The 18,248-nt window shown below is 45.5% G+C and overlaps 1 protein-coding gene across 1 annotated transcript in view; it reads left to right on the top strand.

Moving 5' to 3' along the window:
- Window positions 1–557: 557 nt before the first annotated feature.
- GALM (galactose mutarotase) overlaps window positions 558–18,248 on the top strand; it is a 76,119-nt gene continuing 58,428 nt past the window's right edge. Inside the window, exons 1-2 of the mRNA XM_015112146.3 lie at window positions 558–1,028; window positions 12,339–12,493. Of these exons, the coding sequence (XP_014967632.2) occupies window positions 839–1,028; window positions 12,339–12,493 (345 nt within the window). The 5' untranslated portion in view covers window positions 558–838. The remainder of the gene's footprint in view (window positions 1,029–12,338; window positions 12,494–18,248) is intronic.

The raw sequence follows: 18,248 nt of genomic DNA, 5'->3' as shown, positions 1-18,248 counted from the left end.
TTTTTTCTTTCTTTTTTTTTTTTTTTTTTTTAAGACGGAGTCTCGCCCTGTTGCCCAGGCTGGAGTGCAGTGGCGCGATCTCGGCTCACTGCAAGCTCTGCCTCCCGGGTTCATGCCATTCTCCTGCCTCAGCCTCCTGAGTAGCTGGGATTACAGGCATGTGCCACCACACCCGGCTTTTTTTTTTTTTTTTTGTATTTTCAGTAGAGACGGTATTTCACCGTGTTAGTCAGGATGGTCTCGATTCTCCTGACATCGTGATCCCCCTGCCTTGGCCTCCCAAAGTGCTGGGATTACAGGCGTGAGCCATCGCGCCCGGCCAACTACTACTGTACTTCTTGCCCCTTGTATCAAAGAGTTAAAATAGAATTTTCTCCCAAGATCGGTCTCACTGTAAGTCTGCTATCTATATTTTCCCGCTCTTCGTCTGATAGCCACCGACATTAATGACCAGCTCATTACATGTTGAGGTGTGGGGAGATGGAGGTAGAACACTGTCAACCCAGGATTCGAGTTTAGAAAGACTACAGGCCCCAAAATGCAATTTCACCTCCCAAAAACTACAATTCCCAACATGCAATGCAACCAGGGCAAGCCAAAGAAAAGAACTGCAAGCGTGGCTGCAAAGTTTGCCCCTCTTGTTACCCTCAGGCAAAGGAATGATTTAGAAAGGCCCCAGGGGCTATTTTTTGCAGGACCGGTCACTCCCTAAATCCAGGCAAGGAAAGGGAGGAGTCTGAGCCGAGTCACGCCCCTGCTCCTGTAAACTTGTGTCGCCTCTAGCTTAGCAAAACAAGTTTGAAGAGTGGGCAGTAGTTGCACACGCCGAACTTTCCCTATGGCTTCGGTGACCAGAGCCGCGTTTGGAGAGCTGCCCTCGGGAGGAGGGACAGTGGAAAAGTTCCAGCTGCAGTCAGACCTCCTGAGAGTGGACATCATCTCCTGGGGCTGCACGATCACAGCCCTAGAGGTCAAAGACAGGCAGGGGAGAGCCTCAGACGTGGTGCTTGGCTTCGCGGAGTTGGAAGGTGGGTTGAACTCGGCAGAGGGCTGCGAGCAGGCCCCAGACCCACGCTACACACCTCCCGGATCTATCGGGCCACTTGCAATGAGAGGGACCAAGGGGGAAAGTCGCCTAGCTTGGGACTGTCTGACTTGCAAGTGCGTGCATCAGGCTAACAGAGGGCTGTGTGGCCATCCGGCGTTTGGGAAAAACTGTAATAAATAAGCTATGAGAGTTGGCCTCTGGTTATCCGTTCAGGCTTTGCCCCAATTAACGTAAAAGGTCAGCTGATAGTAAGATACACTTCAGCGATCCTGGAGCGATCTTTGAACTGCCTGATCTTTGAACTGCCTGATCCCTTGAGAGGGCTGGAGAGGAAAGAGCAGGCAAGAGGGGGTGTGGCTCCCAGTGCTTCCCTTTTGAAGAAGGAAATTCAAATACTTGCCTCTTCTACTTCCTTCTTCCGGAAGATCAGATTCTCTTTGAGGCCTGGTTGTCTCAGAAATGCTCCAGTAAGCTCAGTGGTTGCCTAGTACACCAGCTACCCAATAACCATTTAGGGAACAAAATAGACAAGACCAACTCAGTGTCTAGAGATCAGGTCTCCTACCAACTAGGATTGACTTTTATCCCAGAATCCATGGGCAATTAGGATCAGGCATTAATTCATACATTTGAAAACTCTATTAATCCATTGACCCTCATTCAACAGGACAGACAAGGTCCCCACTCTTGTGGTTTGGCTGGGGAGATAGACTTTGACTCAATAATTGCATAAAGAAAGAATGACAATTGCAGCTTTAACTCAGTAATTGCATAAAGAATGACAATTGCAGCTTGATTGCAGCAAAGGAAAATGTACATCATGCTCTCTTAGCACCATGGTGTAACTAGACAGAAAATGAGGTGTGAAATAAAGCTGGCAAAGAGAAACTGAGAGTTAATACTCTCTGCTTAGTGGTTGGGGCATAGACAAATTCTGCTGGAGAGGAGGTTTGAGGTTTTCCTTTTGGTGTGTCATTCTGTCTGGTTCTTCAGATATGTAACGTGGCTCATGGTTACATGTTGGCCAGACAAGCCTGGCCAACATGGTGAAACCCTGTCTCTACTAAAAATACAAAAAAATTAGCTGAGCATGGTGGCACGTGCCTGTAATCCCAGCTAGTCAGGAGGCTGAGGCAGGAGAATCACTTGAACCCGAGAGGCGGAGGTTGCAGTGAGCCAAGATTGTGCCACTGCACTCCAGCATGGGTGACAGAGTGAAACTCTTATCTTAAAAAACAGAGAGCAAATTTCAGATTCCTAAGGTAAAAAAACAAAACCCAGCTTTCTGTTGAACACCACTATGCCTGGCTAATGTTTTTGTAATTTTAGTAGAGATGGGGTTTTGCCATGTTGGCCAGGCTGCTGGCAGGCACCTGTAATCCCAGCTACTTGGGAGGCTGAGGCAGGAGAATCGCTTCCGGGAGACGGAAGTTGCAGTGAACCGAGACTGCGCCACTGCACTCCAGCCTGGGCGACAGAGTGAGACTCCATCTCAAAAAAATAAAAATATACTCTAACCTTTCCCTCTGCCTTTCTGTGTAACAGCTGACCATAAAGAAAGTAAGACCCTCATTTCAGAGGAGTCCTGCCCCATACCTGGGAGGAAGGAATGCTGCATGGGGAGGCCAAGAAAAATCTGAACACAGGCCTTGCCAAGTTTCCCCACTCCCTCTATTAGCAACAGATCCTACCTTTTTTGTCCAATCATATTTCTACATGGCTGTCCATGCTTCACTGGACCTAAGCATAAAAATGGATTGTTTTCCCTGTATCTGTGGGTCTTCATTCTGAAAGCTCCTTTGTCACATAAAACTATAATCAAATACATTTGTTTGGCTTTTTAATTTATTTTTTAGAGGGGGAATCTCACTCTGTCACCCAGGCTGGAGTGCAGTAGTGCAATTATAGCTCACTTGCAGCCTCGAACTACTGGCCTCAAGCAATCCTCCCACTTCAGCCTCCCAAAGTGCTGGGATTACAGACATGAGCCACTGTGCCCAGATGTTTTGCTTTTCTCTTGTTAACCAGTGTTTGTTGTAGAGGTGTGGGCTGTGACTCTTGCAGGGGAGATATACAGCACTCTGTTACTATTTTGATGGTGTGATACTATATTTCGAGTGCATTAAAACCTATGTTAACAATAAACTGGTAACAGTAGTTGTTAAGAAAGGATCCTGGGTACCCAGGGTGCAGGGGGTGGGAAGGAGACTTAATTTTCACTGTATATTCTTTTAAAATGTCAGAGTATATAAACATATATAAACAAACAGAGGTAAATAATTTAAAGTAATAAGACTTGACAGAGGCCGGCATGGTGGCTCATGCCTGTAATCCTGGGAGTCCAAAGTGGAAGGATCGCTTGAGGCCAGGAATTTGAGACCAGCCTGAGCAACATAGTGAGACCCTGTCTCTAAAATAAATAAAAATCAATAAATATAAATTTAAAAATTTTTTTTTAAGATTTGACAGAATAAGGGGCTATCTTGACATTACCATATCTCAAAAATGGTTTTGAGCCATGCGGAAGATCTGAGCGTGAATAATTCCATAAGACATGGTCCTTTTGTAACTGCAGAGTTAGAGATGAACAATCTCCAGTTTCCCAGACAGGTTATATAAACTGTTTGGATGACAGCCATAACCAGAGGTCAGAATGGTTCAGTTTCTCCCTGGGAAAATGAGATTTTTTTTCTTTCATGGAATTCTAAAGAAGAAAATTATATAAATTTTTAGTTATAGTAAGGGAGGAAACCACCCCTCATATTGTCTTATGCCCAGTTTCTACCTTCAAAGAAAGAAGTAGTGAAAACTAAAAGGCAGAAATGAAATCCACAAGCAGCCAGCCTGGCATTGCGCCCTGGACCTGGTAGTTAAAGATCGACCCCTGACCTAACCGGTTATGTTATCTATAGATTCCAGACATTGTATGGAAAAGTACGGTGAAAATCCCTGTCCTGTTGTGTTCCGTTCTGATTACCAGTGCATGCAGCCCCCAGTCAGGTACCCCCAGCTTGCTCAATTGATCACGACCCTCTCATGTAGACCCCCTTAGAGTTGTAAGCCCTTAAAAGGGACAGGAATTGCTCATTCGGGGAGCTCAGCTTTTGAGACGCAAGTCTGCTGAATAAAGCTCCTTCCTTCTTTAACTTGGTGTCTGAGGAATTTTGTCCTGCTACAACAGCCTAGAAAAATCAGTAATGCCTCCTATGAGTTTTTCTACCTTTTTTTGTGTTGAAAAATGTTTTTTGCTGGGCACAGTGCCTCACGCCTGTAATCCCAGCACTTTGGGTGGGCGGATCACAAGATCAAGAGATGGAGACCATCCTGGCCAACGTGGTGAAACCCGTCTGTACTAAAAATATAAAAATTAGCTGGGCATGGTAGCGAATGCCTGTAATCCCAACTATTCAGGAGGCTGAGGCAGGAGGATCGCTTAAACCTGGGAAGCGGAGGTTGCAGTGAGCCGAGATTGTGCCACTGCACTTCAGCCTGGTGACAGAGCAAGACTTCGTCTCAAAAGAAAAAAAAAAAGAAAAGAAAAAAACTTTTTTTTAAGTGCAGTGACGCGATCTCGGCTCACTGCAGCCTCCACCTCCTGGGTTCAAGCGATTGTCATGCATTAGCCTCCCAAGTAGCTGGAATTACAGGTGGGCACCACCACACCTGGCTAATTTTTGTACTTTTAGTAGAGACGGGGTTTCACCATATTGGTCAGGGCTGGTCTCAAAATCCTGACCTCTAGTGATCCGTCCACCTTAGCCTCCTAAAGTGCTGGGATTACAGGCGTGAACCACTACGCCCAGCCTAAAAGTGTTTTTCATTGGCATGTCCCACCTACAGTCATTATGATTTCTTTCAAAGCCTGTGCTGAGAATATTTGCTTATAAACCGCAGGTATAAACAACCTACGCATACAATCATCGAAACGCCTTCCTTTTCATGTTTCCCCCAGTTACCACCAAAGATCTGGCTATTAACTGCCATGAGAGGCATTAAGGAAAAAATAGAAAAAGTAAATTTAGTGCCTTTAGAAAACCTGGGTTCAGAAGAGGGGATCAGGGAAATAAAGAATCAAGTTAGAGGCTGTAGTTTAATGTCACACACGACCAGGAGCACCCTGGTGTGAGCATTGAGAATTCCTGGTTTAAAGTTATGCTTCCTTCCTTAAAGCCGTGTGACCCCGGGCAATTTATTTAAACTCTCCAGACCTATTTCCTCACGTGAAACAAATGGATTGTGATGATTTAATGAGCTATGGGCTGTGATATGTGTCTGACCATATCTGACCACATATTTGATATGTCTCTGACCAGAGTGAGCAATTAATAATTGTTATCCCCTTTCTTTCTTTTGCCCCCAAATACCATCTATCACTCTACTAGAACTTTTTATTTCACTTAATTAACACTGCAAAAAATGGCATGGAGATTCATCTAGGACAGCAAGAAGCCACTAAAAAGTATATAAATTATCTGAGATTACTAAAGTGCTTATTAATTAATTGTTTTCTTCATATAACCAAAGGATAAGTCATTCTGTGAATGGAGGTTTTGATTGAGAGTGGTGAGTAATTTTATTTCAGACTTTAGTGCATGCTGGCTAATTTTGGTCTGTCCGATGTGGATGTCATAGTTGTGGTCCTTGGGATGTTAGAGGAATGGAAAGGGCCATATCCCATGATTAAGCGTTTATTAATTTATTCTCACCAGTGCCTTGCCCAGGAAAAGGCGCGAGCATTTCCTCTACTCTAAGCTCAGCAATTGCCTTGGTTAAATCAACATTCATGGCTTGACCCAGGACTTGGAACATTTTCATGGAAAACAGTATTTTCTGCATTTCAAAACAGATTTTTAGCCATGCCTTATTTGGGATTTGGGGATTGTCACTTTTTGTAATTCTGATTTGATGTGAAAGCTTAGTAACTGTATTAGTCAATTTTCACACTGCTCTAAAAGAACTGCCTGAGACTGGGTAATTTATAAAGAAAATAGGTTTAATTGACTCACAGTTCCTCATGGATAAGGAGACCTCAGGAAACTTACAATCATGGCAGAAGGCGAGGAGGAAGCTAGACAGACCATCCGTGGCAGTGGGACAGAGATGGAAAGCAGGGGAAATTGCCACTTTTAAACCATCAGATCTCGTGAGAACTCACTGACTATCACGAGAACAGCATGGGGGAACCGCCCCCATGATCCAATTACCTCCGCCAGGTGGGATTACAATTTGAGATGAGATTTGGGTGGGGGCACAAAGCCAAACCATATGAGTAACATTTGAAGGTAATATAAAATTTGTTCTAAAGGGTTTTTCAGAGACAGGATTTCTGCTGTGCTTAGAGTATAATTCTTTTTTTTTTTTTTTTTTTTGAGACGGAGTCTCGCTCTGCCGCCCAGGCTGGAGTGCAGTGGCCGGATCTCAGCTCACTGCAAGCTCCGCCTCCCGGGTTCACGCCATTCTCCTGCCTCAGCCTCCCGAGTAGTTGGGACTACAGGCGCCCGCCACCGCGCCTGGCTAGTTTTTTGTATTTTTTAGTAGAGACGGGGTTTCACCGTGTTAGCCAGGATGGTCTCGATCTCCTGACCTCGTGATCCGCCCGTCTCGGCCTCCCAAAGTGCTGGGATTACAGGCTTGAGCCACCGCGCCCGGCCTAGAGTATAATTCTTAAAAACTATTCCTCCAGGGGCAGAGTGGCTCTCACCTGTAATCCCAGCACTTTTAGAGGCCTTGGTGGGAGGATCACTTGAGCTCAGGAGTTCAGACCAGCCTGGGCAACACGGGAACACTCTGTCTCTAGAAAAAAATATAAAAAGTATATAGGTGTGGTGGCGCATGCCTGTAGTCCCAAAAGCAAAAACAAAAAAACCCTGATAATTATGGGGGAAAAAACAAACAACAAAAAAACCCAACTATTCCTCCAAACCAAGGAACTGGCCTGGCGAGTGCTGCTTATTTCTTTCACACGCATCCCTGTGAAGAGACCACCAAACAGGCTTTGTGTGAGCAATAAAGCTTTTTAATCACCTGGGTGCAGGCAGGCTGAGTCCGAAAAGGGAGTCAGCGAAGGGAGATGGGGTGGGACCATTTTATAGGATTTGGGTAGGTAAAGGAAAATTACAGTCAAAGGGGGTTGTCCTCTAGTGGGCAGGGGCGGGGGTCACAAGGTGCTCAGTGGGGGAGCTTTTTGAGCCAGGAGAAGGAATTTCACAAGGTACTGTCATCAGTTAAGGCAAGGACTGGGCCATTTTCACTTCTTTTGTGGTGGAATGTCATCAGGTAAGTCAGGAACAGGCCATTTAAATTTCACTTTTGTGATTCTTCAGTTACTTCAGGCCATCTGGATGTATATGTGCAGGTCACAGGGGATATGATGGCTTAAGTTGGGCTCAGAGGCCTGACAATCTCCAAGACGTGATTGTTTTCAGGTAGTGGTCACTTGTAAGGGGATTCTTGCAAGCCCGAGTGGTAGGAGCCCTGCGGTTGTCTTTGTGGTTGTCTCCAACACCCAGTATGCCTCCGGCAGAGAGCGGGAGCTCAGTGTTCACTTGTTGAATGAATCAAAGTGGGACTCAAAAATCTCTACAGTCAAACATCTTGTTTTTTAGAAAAAAATTCTGCTTTTCTATAATTTTTGAGTTTCTGAAAAGCAGATGAAACAAAACCAAGGAAAGATTGTTTGGCTCTTTGGGACTCCTTTTGGTTAACCAGTGTATGGGATTTTAAAGCTATTTTCAGAAAGAGAAGAAGGTGGGGAGAGGTGGGAACAGGAGAGAGAGATCAGCCTGGCCTATGCCTAAGGATGGAGGTAAGGTCAACAGAAAGCCTGTGCTTTCCACATAATTTGATACTGAAGAACACGAACTCATGAACTAGACTGTATGGGTTCAAGTCTTTGTTCTGCCACTACTTAGCTGTGTGTTTTGGGGCAAGTTATTTAACTTTTCTGTCCTCAGTTTCCACATCTGTAAATTGGGATAGTAATAGTATCTACGTCATAGAAACGTTCTGAGTATAAAATGAGGTAAATGTAGAGCACTTAGAAAGTGGCTGGGATACACTTTGGGAGGCCGAGGCAGATGGATCACCTGAAGTCAGGAGTTTGAGACCAGCCTGGCCAACATGGTGAAACCCCATTTCTACTAAAAATACAAAAAAAGGCTGGGCGCGGTGGCTCTCGCCTGTAATCCTAGCACTTTGGGAGGCCAAGGCGGGTGGATCAGGAGGTCAGGAGATCGAGACCATCCTATTTAACACGGTGAAACCCCGTCTCTACTAAAAATACAAAAAATTAGCCAGGCATGGTGACGGGTGCCTGTAGTCCCAGCTACTCAGGAGGCTGAAGTGGGAGAATGGCATGAACCCGGGAGGCGGAGCTTGCAGTGAGCCAAGATCCTGCCACTGCACTCCAGCCTAGGCTATAAGAGCTAAACTCCCTCTCAAAAAAAAAAAAAAAAAAAAAAAAGCACTCAGTAAGCGTTAGCTCTATTATGATAGTCCATGGCAACACTCTGATGCACCTGCAGATTAGCAAAGAAGCAAACCAGGAAAGGCCTGGAAGAGAAGGATTAATGTTTAATCTGTACCCAACCAGTTGGGTAATGGAAACCTGTGACCTGTAACTGGCCGAATGAGCTCAGGATCTGTATCCTGAGAGCCTCTCCATCCCGTGGAAAAATAGTTCATAAGCTTGAATTGCATTCTCCGCTGATCTGAAGTAGACATGACAGATACAGAGTACCATGGGAAAAGACAATGGAATTCAGAGGACGTCTGAGTGAAAACTAGAGTGGAAAGTAATCTTGGTGATAATACAGAAAACAATCTCCAAACCTTAATCTTTTCTATTGTAAACTAAGCACAGAGGAACTTAAAGAGCAGAAAAGTACCATAATATGCCCACACACAAAGCTGTAAGTGTGAAGATGCTACTTTGCTTTGTATAGCCCCTCCACTAAAAAGGCCCCAAACAGTTTGTGCTCATTATATAACCATCAAAAGGAATGTGGGGCCAGGTGCGGTGGCTTATGCCAGTAATTTCAACAGTTTGGGAGGCCAAGGCAGGAGGACCACTTGAGCCCAAGAGTTTGAGACCAGACTAGACAACATAGGGAAACTCTGTCTCTACCAAATAAAAAGTAAAAAATTAGCCAGGCATGGTGGTATATACCTGTGGTCCCAGCTACTCCAGAGGCTGAGGTGGGAGGATCATTTGAGCCTGGGAGGTCAAGGCTGCAGAGAGCTATGATGGCTCCACAGCACTCCAGCCTGGGCAACAGCGAGATCCTATCTAAAAAAATAAAAAGGAATATTGGCCGGGTGGGGTAGCTCACACCTGTAATCCTAGCACTTTGAGAGGCCGAGGCGGGTGGATTGCCTGAGCTCAGGAGTTCGAGACCAGCTGGGCAACGTAGTGAAACCCTGTCTTTACTAAAATACAAAAAAAAAAAAAAAAATTATCTGGGCGTAGGGGCATGTGCCTATAATCCCAGCTACTTGGGAGGTTCAAGCAGGAGAATTGCTAGAACCCAGGAGGTGGAGGTTGCAATGAGCCAAGATTGCACCACTGCACTCCAGCCCGGGTGACAGAGCAAGACTGTCGCTAAAGAAAAATGAAAAGGAATATGGTAGATATGTCATGACATGGAGCAATCTGAAGATATTTGATAAATGAAAAGTTGCAGAACAATGTATGATTATAGTGTGATACTCTATATAGTATGATTCTCTTTATATAGAATGTGTGATTGTGTATTTGTATATTTGCTTATATGTAGTTAATTCAAATTTTAAAATAAAGTATATGTGCCAGACTGTTAATAGTGGTTACCATTGGAAAGGAGGGGAGTGGAGAGGTGAAGGAAGGCTTTTGTGTTTTATTCTTTGTTTAGGTTACTAGATTTCACAAATAAAAGTACAGGATGCCTGGTTAAATGTGAATTTCAGATAAATAGCTTATACTATTTTTTTTTTTTTTTGAAACAGTGTCTCACTTTGTCACCAGGCTGGAGTGCAATGGCTCGATCTCAGCTCACTGCTGGAGTGCAACGGCTCGATCTTGGCTCACTGCAATCTCTGCCTCCTGGGTTGAAGTAATTCTCCTGCCTCAGCCTCCCAAGTAGCTAGGACTACAGGCGCACACCATGATGCCCAGCTAATTTTTGTATTTTTGGTAGAGATGGGGTTTCACTATGTTGGCCAGGATGGTCTCGATCTCTTGACCTCATGATATGCCTGCCTCGGCCTCCCAAAGTGCTGGGATTACAGGCATGAGCCACCACGCCCGGCCACAACTTTTTTTTTTTTTTTTCGAGACAAGAGTCTCGCTCTGTCGCCCAGGCTGGAGTGCGGTGGCGCGATCTCAGCTCACTGCAAGCTCCGCCTCCCGGGTTCACGCCATTCTCCTGCCTCAGCCTCCCGAGTAGCTGGGACTACAGGAGCCTGCCACCACGCCCGGCTAATTTTTTGTATTTTTAGTGGAGACAGGGTTTCATTGTGTTAGCCAGGATGGTCTCGATCTCCTGACCTCGTGATCCACCCGCCTCGGCCTCCCAAAGTGCTGGGATTACAGGCGTGAGCCACCGCGCCCGGCCCACAACTTTTAAAGTATAAGTATGTCCTGCGTATTTTAATAACATGAACATACTTATACTAAGCAATTATTTATTGTTTATTTGAAATTCACATTTAACCAGGCATTCTATATTTCCTCTGGCCAGCCTACTCTATATCCTTGTGTATTACCTAACTCTCTTTAAAGGATATTCTAAAGTACTAATTATGTGATTAAAAAAATAAGAAAAGAGGCTGGGCGCGGTGGCTCAAGCCTGTAATCCCAGCACTTTGGGAGGCCGAGACGGGCGGATCACGAGGTCAGGAGATCGAGACCATCCTGGCGAACACGGTGAAACCCCGTCTCTACTAAAAAAATACAAAAAACTAGCCGGGCGAGGCGGCGGGCGCCTGTAGTCCCAGCTACTCGGGAGGCTGAGGCAGGAGAATGGCGTAAACCCGGGGGGCGGAGCTTGCAGTGAGCTGAGATCCGGCCACTGCACTCCAGCCCGGGCGACAGAGCCAGACTCCGTCTCAAAAAAAATAAATAAATAAAAATAAATAAGAAAAGAAAGAAGAATAAGATCGTTTTCTCTCGAGACCACAGGAAAGTATAACTTTGGCCTAGAGAAAAGGAGATTACAAAGCAGTGTTATACAGTCTGCCATCAGCCATAGTTTTGTTTCCTGCAGTTTCAGTCACTCAGAGTCAACTTTGGACCGAAAATAGGTGCATACAGTACAATAAGATGTCTTGAAAGAGAGGGAAAAGACTGGGCACGGTGTCTCATGCCTGTAATCCCGTCACTTTGGGAGGCCGAGTTGGGTAGATCGCCTGTGGTCAGGAGTTTGAGACCAACCTGGCCAACATGGTGAAAGCCCGTCTTTACTAAAAATACAAAAATTATCTGGGTGTGGTGGTGCATGCCTCTGCTCCCAGCTACTCAGGAGGCTGAGGCAAGAAAATCACTTGAACCTGGGAGGCGGAGTTTGCAGTTAGCCAAGATGGGGCCACAGTACTCCAGCCTGGGCAACAGAGTGAGACTCTGTCTTAACAACAACCACAACAACAAATAGTTTTATAAAAAGAAAGAAAAAAGCACACAGATGCATGTATTAAAAGATGGAAGACTGTGTGTGCACATAAGAATATTAACAGTGGTTCTCTCTAGTGATGAGATGAAGGATAATTTCAGTTTTTTCTTTGTGCTGTATAAAATTCTTTACAATTTTGTATAATGAATATTAATTACTTTTGGAAAAGGAAAGGATCATATGTAATGAAAGCCATTTTCTGTGATTTGGTGAGGACTTTGACATGCCCAAGATGTTACCATGTGCAGCATCCCTCTGAAGAAGGTGGGGGACAATGGCATGCGCCACACCTTTGGATTGAGGGTTTTTTGGGTTTTTTTTTGAGATGGAGTCTTGCTCTGTCACCCAGGCTGGAGTGCAGTGGTGCAGTCTCGGCTCACTGCAAGCACCACCTCCTGGGTTCATGCCATTCTCCTGCCTCAGCCTCCTGAGTAGCTGGGACTACAGGCACCTGCCACCACGCCCAGCTAATTTTTTTGTATTTTTAGTAGAGACGGGGTTTCACCATGTTAGCCAGGATGGTCTCAATCTCCTGACCTGGCGATCCACCCGCCTCGGCTTCCCAAAGCGCTGGGGTTATAGGCGTGAGCCACAGCACCCAGCCTGAATTGAAGTTTTAAAAGTGCTGTCATCCCTTGTCCTTGCAGGATACCTCCAAAAGCAGCCATACTTTGGAGCAGTTATTGGGAGGGTGGCCAACCGAATCGCCAAAGGAACCTTCAAGGTGGATGGGAAGGAGTATCACCTGGCCATTAACAAGGAACCCAACAGTCTGCATGGAGGAGTCAGAGGGTTTGATAAGGTAAGTCTGGCACATGTGATGGAGTTCCCTTTAGGCTCACTTTATGCGTACCTTCTGCTTGCCAGGCACGGTCTTAGGCCCTAGAGCACGTGTGTGGTGAGGAAATACAGGAAAGAGGCCACTCCTGTGGTTCAGGGCAGCAGGTGCAATGGGCATGTCCCAGGACCCATACTTCTCTAGTTCATCTGTTGGAACAGACAGGAGAGCCCCAAGAGAAAGGATGTCAGTCTTTGACAGGAAAAACAAGAAACAACGTTCTCACAGTGTTACGATCAGGGAGTTGGGTTGGAGAGAAGTGGATTGATAACAGTATCTTCCACTTATTGGACAAGACACTGACATATATTATCTCTTACCCTTACTAAAACTCTGTGTTATCACTAAATGGGAAAACTGAGGCACTAAAAGACCACATGACCGGGCATGGTAGCTCACGCCTGCAATCCCAGTACTCTGGGAGGCCGAGGTGGGCAGATCACCTGAGGTCAGGAGTTTAAGACCAGCCTGGCCAACGTGGTGAAACCCCATCTCTATGAAAAATACAAAACTTAGCTGGGTGTGGTGGCCACCTGTAATCTCAGCCACTCAGGAGGCTGAGGCAAGAGAATCGCTTGAATGTAGGAGGTAGAAGATGCAGTTAGCTGAGATCACGCCACTGCACTCCAACCTGGGCAACAGAGCCAGACTCCATCTCAAAAAAATGAAAAATAAAAAATAAATAAAAGACCACATGACTCCAAAGTGGGACAACCAGGGCTGCCTGGCCCAAAACACTCATTCTTACACCATAGCTGCTGGTGTCCACCCAGGCCGCATGGGTGCCCCCATCCAGCATGCTTCCCTGTACCTGTCATTAAGCCCCCCGCCCCATGCAGCATGGCCCTGCACCAAGGCCTGCCCTTCCACTGAAGTGCCTCCCCTTCCACTGAAGTGCCTCATGCCTCAAAATCATATCAGATTCTCCCCAGTTCCTCCCCTCCATATGAAAACGTCCCTTCTTTAAGCGGATCCCTAGAAAACAAGGTCAAGAAAGCAAATTGATCGAACAGCTTCTCCCTGGGTTGGGAGTGCTTGGCCCCCTGCTTCCTAGCCCCATGGGAGTCTACAGGTTAACCCCAGTGATTGCTCTCTTACTAGTCTGATTTCAGGCTGTGAAGGAGTAAATTTCAGTAGTTAACTTTCTTTTACATTATACCACCCAGGTTATTTGCTAGAGAAGAGCCAGAGAAGACAGAAACATGTATGCCCACTACCGGTCACAGTTTCTTCTCTTCTGCCTCTAACCATCACTTGTCCTGCAGAAGGAGGCTGGTGGCTCTGGCTTCCCTGCTTCCATGAGCTTCCTGCTGGTGGCCTGGAACCAGACTGACTGCCCCATGGGTTTCCCTTTCCTCAGGATGGGACTCTTCATGCCAGGGAGGCAAAGGGCAGCATGTGCTCTGCCCATGTTAGTGCAGAGTCTCTAGAACATGCCAGGATCATGAGCAAACCCCAACCAGAGGAAGTAAGGCCCAGCCTGGCTTCAGACAGGGATCTTCAGAGGAGCCTTAGGACAGCACCTCGTTGTAGCTTGTCCCTGCTCCCCCTGTTCACTGTGGCATTTTCCGTGGTGTTACTTAACTTATATTCCCTTCAAGAACATAGCAAAATCGTGAGTGTATGTAGCCTTCAGTGCAGTGTGCCCTTGAGCCCCTTCTGTGAAGCGGGGGGCACAGTAGGCCGGGGACTCCTGAGGCTCACAGTATAAAGAGGGAGGTGGACTCTTACATGATAACTGTTAAAGGTGAGAAGCCACAAATGCCGCAAAAGATGACAACAAGGTGCAGTAGGAACTGGGTGTGAACAAATGAAATAGCAACCTAGGAGGTAGGATTGGAACTGGCCTTGAAGAGCCAAAGCATTTCATTCAATACATGGATATGGGAGAGAATGGCTGCACAGTGGCCCTGAGAGGGATAGGGAAATACTTTGAACGTTTTTTGGTTTTTTTTTTTGAGGTAGAGTTTTGCTCTCGTTGCCCAGGCTGGAGTGCAATGGCGCCATCTCAGCTCACCACAACCTCCGTCTCCTGGGTTCAAGCAGTTCTTCTGCCTCAGTCTCTCGAGTAGCTGGGATTACAGGCATGCGCCACCACGCCTGGCTAATTTTGTATTTTTAGTAGAGATGGAGTTTCTCCATGTTGGTCAGGCTAGTCTCGAACTCCTGACCTCAGGTGATCCGCCCACCTCGGCCTCCCATAGTGCTGGGATTAAAGGCTTGAGCCACTGCACCTGGCCGACTTTCAACATTTTTATAAAGCCACTGAAAGTTTTTGAACAGTCGGTTTTGACATAGTGCCATGCGCCCATCAGATGAACGTTGTTTTACATTGTGTCACGTCTCAACAATGACTGAATAATTGTTGGTTTGGAGGTATGTGTTTTTCTATTTATACCAATGCTTTTTTTTTTTTTTTTTTTTTTTTGAGATGGAGTTTTTTTGCTCTTGTCCCACAGGCTGGAGTGCAATGGCGTGATGTCAGCTCACTGCAACCTCCGCCTCCTGGGTTCAAGCGATTCTCCTGCCTCAGCCTCTCAAGTAGCTGGGATTACAGGCATGTGCCACCACGACCGGCTAATTTTGTATTTTTAGTAGAGTACAGGGTTTCTCCATATTGGTCAGGCTGGTCTCAAACTCCAGGCATGAGCCATTGCACCCGGCCACCAACACATTTTTTTTTAAGATGAAAGTTGAATAGGATTTGAAATGGTATAAGAAGGTCTAGAGCTGCAAAGTTTCTGGAAATTTAGAAACTATAGGCTCAGGGAAATCATTCTATAAATAGGAATTATACTTAACCAATCATATTGGTTTACCAAAAATCTTTCCATTGTGTCCTTTCTCTGCAAAAGAAAAACTAGGTAGCAAGTTAAGATTTCATTTCAATTATTTAATTCTTGAAATGTTCTATTTGGGATATTCTATTTCCTTTTTAATTACACATGTAACAGGCTTCATATTTTGAGTGTCTTGACAGTTCAACCTTTCTGGGAGCTAACTAGGGTGTAAAATGAATTTTTCACTAAGCTCGGTGAAAGTATTTCACATACCAGCTGCTTTCACTGTAGGTGAAGGCAGAAACCTCCGTTCCTGCTGGGTTCTCCTTCCTGGCAAATGCCGCGTCTGTGAGAGTAAAGTGGACAGATCCTGGGCTCAGAGGCCACTCCTGGGTCCCACAGAGGCTATTATCTTTCAAGTCTATAGAGTTTGGCCTCAACTTTTTTGTTGAAAAGGAAGATTCAAACAAAAACTTCACTGAGACTAAAATGTGGAATAGTGGAGACAGCCAGTCCTGAGTTTGAACCCCAGCTCTGTCACAAATAACATGTATAACTTTATCTATTTACTTATTTTTTGAGATGGAGTCTTGCTCTGTTGTCCAGGCTGGAGTGCAGTGGTGTGATCTCGGCTCACTACAACCTCCACTTCCCAGGTTCAAGCAATTCTCCTGCCTTAACCTCCCAAGTAGCTGAGATTACAGGAGCCCGCCACCACACCTGGCTAATTTTTGTATTTTCAGTAAAGATGAGGTTTCACCATGTTGGCCAGGCTGGTCTTGAACTCCTGACCTCAAGTGATCTGCCCACCTTGGCATCCCAAAGTGCTGTAATTACAGGTGTGAGCCACCGCACCTGGCCACATGTGTGACTTTAAACAAGATTTTTTTTCCTTCTAAACAATGGACAGGAAGTATGAAACTCCCTACCCTCCCCGACGCACACTAGGAATGTGGAAGGTAGACGTGGGTATAAGTTAACTCCACTGAACTCAATTTGCTCATCTGTAAAATGGAGGTAAATAATATTTGTTGAAGCCACATGAAATTGCCAGTGTTCAACTGTTTTGACCTACAGTGATGGTCATTTCATTTGGTTCAACCAAATCTGTACCTTGCAAAATGATTTATGTAAAGCACTAGGTCATTGACTATTCAGCATTCAACAAATCGGAGGTCTCATGCCTGCAACAGGCCCCTTCTTTAGTGATCCCAGAGCTCTCTAAAGGCACTGGGAATCTCTGGCCAACTCATCCCCTGATAATATAGAATAACGGAACAGACTCAGGATCCAATCCAATGCCACACACTAGCTGTGTGGCCTGAGGCAAGCGGTTTATCCTCACTGAGCCTCCATTCTTTCATTATTCAATGAGGATGATGTTACCTACTTTAAGTCTGCTTTGAGACAGATGAGACAGTGTCTGTGAAGTTTCTAGCAAAGAGTCTCGACTCATAATGGGTACCAGATAAATGTTCGTTTTCCTTTCCCTGTAAGTGTAATCTTAGAGCCTCTAGGACAAAGTTGAGAACAGCCACTATGTTAATCCAAGATTCCAATTCCTATTTCCAAAAGCAAAATGCTTTTTACTTATTTATTTACTTTTTGGAGACAATGTCTTACTCTGTCATCCAGATTGGAGTGCAATGGTGCAATGGTATGTGCGATCTCAGCTCACTGTAGCCTCAACCTCCTGGGCACAAGCGATCCTCCCTTCTCAGCCTCCTGAGTAGCTAGGACTACAGGTATGCACCACCATACCTGGTAATTTTTTTTTTTTTTTTTTTTGAGACACAGTCTCACTCTGTTGCCCAGGCTGGAGTGCAGTGGCACGATCTCGGCTCACTGCAAGCTCCGCCTCCCAGGTTCACACCATTCTCCTGCCTCAGCCTCCTGAGTAGCTGGGACCACAGGTGCCTCCCACCACGCCTGGCTAATTTTTTGTATTTTTAGCAGAGACGGGGTTTCACTGTGTTAGCCAGGATGGTCTCGATCTCCTGACCTCATGATCCGCCTGCCTTGGCCTCCCAAAGAGTTGGGATTACAGGCATGAGCCACCGCGCCCAGCCCATACCTGGCTAATTTTTTAAACTTTTTTATAGAGATGAAGTCTCACTATGTTGCCCAGGCTGGTCTTGAATTCCTGAGCTCAAGTGTTGGGATTACAGGCATGAGCTATTGCACCCGACCACAAAAAAAAAAACTTTAAAAATAAACTCCATACTTTTTTTGTCGGTCTTAGAATCATATTTTCTAGAACAAGAAGAAACTTCGAGATAATTTCTTCAACCCCTTTATTTTATGAAAGAGATTAATGCCTAGAGTCACACAATGGGCTAGGGACAAATGAGGCCCCCCAAATCAGGACTCTTGACTTGTGGGCTACAACTCTTCTTAATGGCACAAGTGCCTTATTTGTTTTGAACTCTGCCTAGGGAACACAGAGAGCCTTGCAGGAATTTTAATAAATGTGTGTATATAGTACCCCCAAGAGACAGGGGCTGATTTATTAAAGTTTTTTTAGTACTCTCAGCAGATATTGCTATATGGCATTTAGCAGAGTGGGGCTACAAGATTAAAAAAAAAAAATCAAAGAAAAATCATCAAAGAAGAGGAGGGGAAAATATTGTAGACACACATATACATACAAAGTTAGAGAAAAGAGAATGGGGAGTGTGAGAAGGTAGAGAAAAACAAAAATTTGGAATAGTTAAATCCAGGGGCCGGGTGCGGTGGCTCATGCCTGTAATCCCAGCACCTTGGGAGGCCGAGACAGGTAGATCACTTGAGGTCAGGAGTTCGAGACCAGCCTGGTCATCATGGCGAAACCCTGTTTCTATGAAAAATGCAAAAATTAGCCAGGCATGGTGGCTCATGCCTGTAATCGTACTCGGGAGGCTGAGGCTCGAGAATCTCTTGAACCTGGGAGGTGGAGGTTG

Source organism: Macaca mulatta, chromosome 13 (genome assembly GCF_049350105.2).
Source record: "Macaca mulatta isolate MMU2019108-1 chromosome 13, T2T-MMU8v2.0, whole genome shotgun sequence".
NCBI classification, from domain to species: Eukaryota; Metazoa; Chordata; class Mammalia; order Primates; family Cercopithecidae; genus Macaca; species Macaca mulatta.
The sequence above is the reverse complement of the archived record's forward strand: the minus strand, read 5'-3'. Positions and strand labels throughout refer to the sequence as shown.